Raw genomic sequence first — 7,409 nt, forward strand, 5'->3', positions numbered from 1 at the left:
TCATAGTTAAAAATTTTAATAATAATATGTAATTAGAAAAAATTAAAACTCAAATATCAAACATATAGCATGGTATAGCTTTTTAAAAGATCCATTTTTTTTTTTTGAGACAGAGTCTCACTCTCTTGCCTGGGCTAGAGGGCTGTGGCGTCAGCCTAGCTCACAGCAACCTCAAACTCTTGGGGCTCAAGCGATCCTCTTGCCTCAGCCTCCCAGGTAGCTGAGACTACAGGCATGCACCACCATGCCCAGCTAATTTTTTCTATTTTTAGTTGTTTGGCTAATTTCTTTCTATTTATAGTAGAGATGGGGTCTCGCTCTTGCTCAGGCTGGTCTCAAACTCTTGAGCTCAAACAATCCTCCCGCCTCGGCCTCCCAGAGAGCTAGGATTACAGGCGTGAGCCACCGCGCCCAGCCATAATTACTGTATTTTAAGTGGTGGTTTACGTGTTAAGTTGTACCTACCCTACTTCAGAAGACTTAATTTCAAGTTAAAACAACTGATAGGAAATTCCCTTTTGCACAGACTCCTCGAGGAGACAAAAGTGAAAGGTAAGTGCTTGTTTTTTTGCAATTATCCACATGTATCCACAAGAAAATCAAGGCTTCACTTTCCGGGAGGGAGTAGGCCTACTAAGTGCTGACTCACAGTGTGAATAGCATCTCCATGCAGAGATACCAAAGCCACTGGCTCCACAGCAGATGTTACAAGGCGTCATCACACCTGGAAGATGTGGTGCCCAGTTAGCCCTGTGTAGAGGAGGAGCCAAGGAGACACCAGAAACCTCACAAACCCAGTGGGTTTTCCTGCAGGTTTTAGATTCATCACTCAGACCTGTTAAGAAATTTTTCCATCACCACAAGGACCTGGATTGAAGCAGTTTTCACCACCACTAATAGTGAATTCCTCCAGTGTAGGAAATGTGGAGGGAAGTACAGAAAAATGACTTAACCAGAGAAGGAACTTCAGCATTTTCTTTCATTCTTTGCTTTGAAACCAAGAGATAATATTCAAAGCCTAGGCCAGGCAAAATCACAAACAAATTTTTCAGTGAGTTATTGGGAGTAAGAAGGGAAGAGGACAGTGGTCTAGGTTTACTCCTCTGACCAAAGTGCCCTTCAGGGAGGGACATATAAGTCTACGTTAGCCTACCAGCCAGGAGCCACTGGATCAGAATTGCTGAAAAAAAAGGAAACCCACCTTACAAGTAGGCAGAATTTATTTAATCTACTGATTTAGCCCAGAGAGAAAAGAAATGTAATGTTTATTACCCACAGAATTTAAGTTATATAAAGTTGCTGTTACAGGAATGAAAATTTTACTTCTTCCATTTGTCAGTTTAAACAATAGTGTTAGTTGTATAATTCTTGGTAACTACAAGTTATCCAAGGCAAGAAGCACTAAAGATACCATTTGCCAGGTAAGGCAAAAAGAAGAATCTGTTGGTTCAATATTAATATATCAAATCAAAAGATCAAAGAAGGGGAAAAAAACATGATCTTGAAAGGTGTCAAAAAGCATTTGATAAAATTTAATATGTAATCCTGATAAAAGTATTGGTAAATAAACTATAGCTGCGAGAGTATCTCCCTTACATGGTAAAGAATATCCAATCAATAGCCAGAGATGTACTTAACATCTAAATACTACTTCTCATGCAAGTCAGGAAGATGTCAAAGACGCCGCTATAACCATATGATTACAGTGTTCTGGAAGGTCTAGACAATTCAGGAAGGTGAGGAAAGTAATAAATATATATCATCGGAAATAAAATTATCATTGCAGATTATAAAATTACTTTCCTAGAAATTGAACAAATTAACATAAATTATCAAAGTTAATAAAAAGTTTAGTACAGAAACAAAATTTAAATTAATTCAGAGAAATCCAATAATAAGTAGCTGGAAATACCTTTGGGAGAAAGAATATAATTTATAAGAACAGGCAAAAGGTTCCTAGCCATAAATAGTTAAAAATCTATGTGATATATATACAAATATAATGTATAAGAATTATGTAACTACACAAATTATATCTGTAGTGCCTAAATAGTTTGAAGAAGAGATAATTAGTCAAAAGAAGTAGACAGGTAAGACACAGAAAAACAGATATCTAACAAAAAATTTCCATTCTCATTAGTTATCAAAGAAATGCAAATTAAAGGAAGATGCTCATTTCTTCCTATCAACTTGGAAACTAGTTTTTAAATTGAAATTATATCACCCTGTTGGAAAGGATTTGGATAAATGAAGATTCTTACACATTGCTAGTGCAGTAGAAGCAGGGACAACTATCTGAAGGGCAAATCTACCAAAAAAGAAACAAACAAGGACTTCTATCTCAAGAACCCTGTAAATAAATCCTTATGAAAATGAAAATATTTTCATAATTGTGAAAACCTGGGGATTGGATTCTTGTGCATACGAACAATAACAGGGTTATGTAGTCATTAAGAATGTTGTAAAAGACTACGTCATGACTTGGTATAATGTTCCTGATGGAATGCCACATGACAAAAGAACAGATACAAAGTACTACAATCCCAATTTTATAAACTAACTATATGGCACACACTTTAATTGCCATGAGCCAATCCGTAACACAGGCTGAAAAAGCCAAAGGCTTATTTTGGTTAATCACTAAGCTTTGCAGTTGGGGACAGCTGTATTACACTGTTCTGGTCCATTTCACATAAGCTGACAGCTGGGGCGTTGTGGGTGGTGGAGAGACTTACAGGAAAGTTTATGCTCTCCTTATAAAAGGGACAGGTGAAGCTGGCCCTCCTTGAATGGAAATACAACAGAGGCGCGGCAGCCATTTTGCAACTGTGAGGGAGAGGCTGAGAGAATTAGAGAATTACAGAGATGTCCACGTGGATGCCATTGTGTTGCTGAACCAATGCTAGTAACTGCCTGTTTCTGAATTGCTTATTAAGTGAAAAAAGAAACTTACTTTTTTAGGCCAATATGTTCTAGCTGGGTTTTTAGTTACATGCATCTGAACACAATCCTAACTGATAGAATGGATATGCCTAGTAAAAACTTCAAAATGTTAATGATTATTTTTGAGTGGTCAAATTATGGTTGACTTTCACTTTGCTTTTCATAGTTAAAAATTTTAATAATAATATGTAATTAGAAAAAATTAAAACTCAAATATCAAACATATAGCATGGTATAGCTTTTTAAAAGATCCATACATTCGTTCAGCATGATATAATCCTGGACTGGGGTGAGAAGGCCAAGGGGCAGCCTGGTTCTCTGACAGCTAGTCATAACCTTGGCTACTGGCGTAAGTTAAATTCAGTTTCCTCAAATGTAAACTGAAAACAAGGGTTCTTGAATGTTTTGGAGCGCGTGCTTTGGCAGTCTGGTGAGCCAGTGGAACCCTTTTCAGAACAATGTTTTTAATCACAAAATATACAAGATTACAAAGGAAACCAATTATACTGAATTAGTTTATTACAGTATTAAAACACTAATTTGTGAACTAATAACATGCTTCTTTATTAATGTATTCGATAAAAAGATCTAGCAGGAGGTCTAATAAACGCCTTAATTTTGAGGTAGTGATGAGCATAAACGTCATTTGAGATATCTGAAACAACTGCAGTGTGATACGGAAGTACCTGTGATTTCCACTGGTGAGGAGGTCTGAAATTACATTCATAATGGAAGGAAATAATACATTTCAATTAGAGGTCAGTGAAAGATCCACGGAAGTTCATGGACCCCCTGAATTCTGTGGGGACCCTGTGGGGGTCTGTGCACCCCAGGTTAAGACCTTTTCACTAGATGCTCTTGAAGACCTATTCTAACTCTCAGAGTCTAAGATGGGTCCATCAGAAATTTGTGTCTTTCACCTAAATTTCAATATCTACTCAGTGAATATTAACAGATTGGTTTTTATAGTCATATCTGAAGAAAAATAATCCAGGTGATTAGTCTGCATGTTTCTTTGATGAGGATCATTCTTTATGTTTAGTACAGCTAGAGAGCAAATGAAGGGGAATTTCATTTTTTAATATTAAAAAGGGGAAAATGAAAAGACATATTCAGCAAAGCATTTGAAAATACACACCTTTCTAAAGATCTAAATAGCAAGACAAGCAATGATGTGCTCTGCCTCCTCCCAGTTTGCGCTTGGGGGTGGAGAATGGTTGCACAACGCCATGAGACACGTGTTGACACATCAGTCAAAGCCCTGCCCTCCTGCTCACGAGGCTTCTGCCTCTGCACACTCCTTGTGTCATGTTTTGCTCGTAATACAAACCTTTAAAAGATGTATATTCTTCCCAGTACCATTTCACCTACAAAGAGAAGCTCCCCCATCCTCCACCCCACACACACATAGGCGATGAAAAGAGTATGATCCTTAGCTTAAAAATATTTGGCTACATAGCCAACTTTATCTTGCCTTTATCGTTGTTCCAAACAACAGACAGTCCATGCGTCTTACAATCTTCAACCAGTTCTTGCTACCAATGAGTGAAAACCCTTCCTGGAACAAAATAATGGCAAAATTAGCAACAGAAGCAAAAAGAGACATGAAGAATAGCTTTGGTGCAGCTGCTTCCTGTTAGAAAGCTGTATCTTTATTTACTCTGTAGCTTAAGCACAACAGAAATGACTCAATAGCACCATTCGCCAAGGCCGGCCCTTACACTAAGTCCCATGTCCTGGTGCTCTTCCTACAGGATCAACGTTAACAGTCAACTTTTTTCTCTTCTTAATCTTCTCATATTGAAAATCAGTAAAATATTAAAAACAGTAAATGTCCATAGTCATAATTGCTATAAAATTCATTTATATGTCTCTAGAATTTGCCAAAATATAACTATATATTCCCAAAAAACAAAGGTTTCATTATCCTAATTTATCAGCTTTTCTGGCATATCTCTAACTACATAGTGAGGTTTCTTTTCACAAGAATCTTAATTTCAGATTCCTGTGAATGGGAAAATTTGAAGCAATTTGTTTTTGGACGTGGAATGTTTAGTTCTTTATTTCCATCTGAAAAAACAAACCGAAAAGGCAAAGAGGGCAGTAGAGGGCACACAAGTCTCAAAAGAGCAACAACGGTTGGCTCCTTAAAGTGAAAAGGTGAACTTTTTCTGCAGTTTATTAATAGGGTGAGTGGAATGGATGATCTGATGACTGTGGCAGCTCTTTAGCTCCAAATGTTGTTAGTGGGTTTCCTCAGTTAAGCAGCCCATTGAGTTAGAATGAGTTTAGCACATGGTAGAACTAATCCAAGGAACTGACTAACTAACAGCAGGCAAAAACTGCATGCAAACTGCCTTTCTGCCCTCCTCTCTGGGGAGGCTGCCAGAGTACCTGGAGAATTCCCTAACTCTTGGAAAATGGAAGAAAATGTAGTTCCTATTCATTCTAACCCTCACAAAATCCCTCTTCCTAAATCTGAATATGGTGAAAGTTGCAGCTTCCTAGAAATTTACATTCTGGGAAAACAGTATGGGTTAATTCCTTGATGTTTTCATTTTTTAAAAAAATCAATTATAAAATGCTGAGTCTATGCATTTTATCATCAATAGCAGATTTTCTTTAGTTTTTTTTTTAATGGAAAAGGAAGTTAGGCAAACCATTTTGTGATTTATTCTTAAAACTCTCTCAGAATTAGCAGAAAGAAACGTGTTAATTATTATATCCAAGAAAATATAAGTAATTGTAGTTTCAAATGGCAGTATACGGGGAATCTGGCATTCACACACACCACTGCTGGGAGTGCAAATTGGTACGAGGCTTATGGAGGGCGATGTGCCAATATCAAGATTACAAATGTATTTACCCTTTGACCCCACAATCCCCATGCTGGGAATTCATTTACAGCTCAACCTGCACGCATATGAAGTGATGCATGTACAAGGTTAAGCATCTCTGTATTATTTTTAACAGTAGAAGATTAGAAACCACTCAAGTATACATCGAAGATAGACTGGTTAAATAAATTATGGTAATCTACACAATGAAATACTATACAGCTGCAAAAAATAATAAATGCTCTATATCAACACTGTCCGGTAGAAACAGAATTTGAGCCACACATGTGACTTAAAACTTTCTAGTATCCCTTCAAAAACCAAAAAGAAATTGGTGGAATTAACTTTAATATTTTGTTTAATCTAATATATTAAAAACATTTCAACATATAAACAATGTAAGACATTATTAATGAGATAGTTTAAATTTTTTTGTACTAAGTCTTTGAAATCTGGTGTGTGTTTTACACTTAAACCACATCTCAATTTGGATGTTATATTTCAATGGTTAAAGTAAAATGCAGTCCTACCAAAACAATAAAGTTGAGTTTAATAGGAAAATATTTTATACTCCTTCATACAAATTGTTATTTAAATTAAATAAAATTTAAAATTCTACTTTTTAGTTGCACCAGCCACATTTCAAGTGCTCCATAGCCACATGTGGTCAGTAGTGACCTTCTTGGACAGTGCAGCTCTGTATAAACTTAACTCTAAGGTGGATTGTTAAGCAAAAAAGCAAGCTACAGAACAATGTCCATAATATGCTACCTTTTGTATAAGAAAGGGAGGGAACATAAAAATGTATATTCTTATTTGCTTATGTGTACATAAAGAACCGAAAGGACCAATACACAAGAGGCTAATAGAAACGTGATCCGCAGGGAGGGAGAGTAAACATGGGGACAGGTGGGGCGGGCAGAGGAGCTTTCACTATATGTGCCTTTTTACATCACCCTGATCTCTGAACTATGTAAGCCTCTTATGCCTGTATACAGGAACACCTGTGCCCACACGATACCCATTCCAATACGGCACGAACTCAAGGAAGAGGCAGAAGCAGGGTCCGGGAGAGGGTGTGGTCTTTCTCCCTGACAGCACCGCTTTGTTGAGCCACTTTATATGGCTCTTCGTCAATTTGTCCAAACCATCTCGCCCTAGAACTTCTATATCTCTTCCCTCTGCCTCCTTCTCCTGACTTATTTGCCTAATTAACCTCTAATCATTGTTCATGTCACAACTAACCTCAACTAGGTCACCCTGTTACACTTTCCCTTAATACTCTACTTTCTTCCATAGCGTGTATCATAGTGTGTGTGTGTGTCTGTGTGTATGTAGTGATTATTTTCTGAAGGTCTATTTTTTTTTTACTAGACTATAAGCCCCTCGAGGGCAGGGACTAAGTTTGTTTTGTTCACTATGAATATATAGTACCTACTGTAGTGTTTGACACTGGAAGGTGCTTCAGTAAGTTTTACTGAGTGAATGAATAAAAGAATGAAATCCTTTATTAAAATTAATTAAAAGAATATTTCTCCAGGTGTGGTGGCTCACACCTGTAATCCTAGCACTTTGGGAGGCTGAGGCAGGAGGATTGCTTGAGGTCAGGAGTTGGAGGCTGCAGTGAGC

General features: G+C 37.2%; 1 protein-coding gene across 2 annotated transcripts in view; it reads right to left on the reverse strand.

Moving 5' to 3' along the window:
• REC114 (REC114 meiotic recombination protein) overlaps window positions 1-7,409 on the reverse strand; it is a 131,158-nt gene that overhangs the window by 11,790 nt on the left and 111,959 nt on the right. Inside the window, exon 3 of one of the 2 annotated variants that reach the window (XM_012640622.1) lies at window positions 4,418-4,501. The exons of the other annotated variant lie outside the window; for it this stretch is intronic. Within the exon in view, the coding sequence (XP_012496076.1) occupies window positions 4,418-4,501 (84 nt within the window). The remainder of the gene's footprint in view (window positions 1-4,417; window positions 4,502-7,409) is intronic. 2 annotated transcript variants of the gene reach the window in all.

This window comes from Propithecus coquereli, unplaced genomic scaffold (assembly GCF_000956105.1).
Source record: "Propithecus coquereli isolate 6110/MARCELLA unplaced genomic scaffold, Pcoq_1.0 Scaffold155, whole genome shotgun sequence".
Taxonomy (NCBI): domain Eukaryota; kingdom Metazoa; phylum Chordata; class Mammalia; order Primates; family Indriidae; genus Propithecus; species Propithecus coquereli.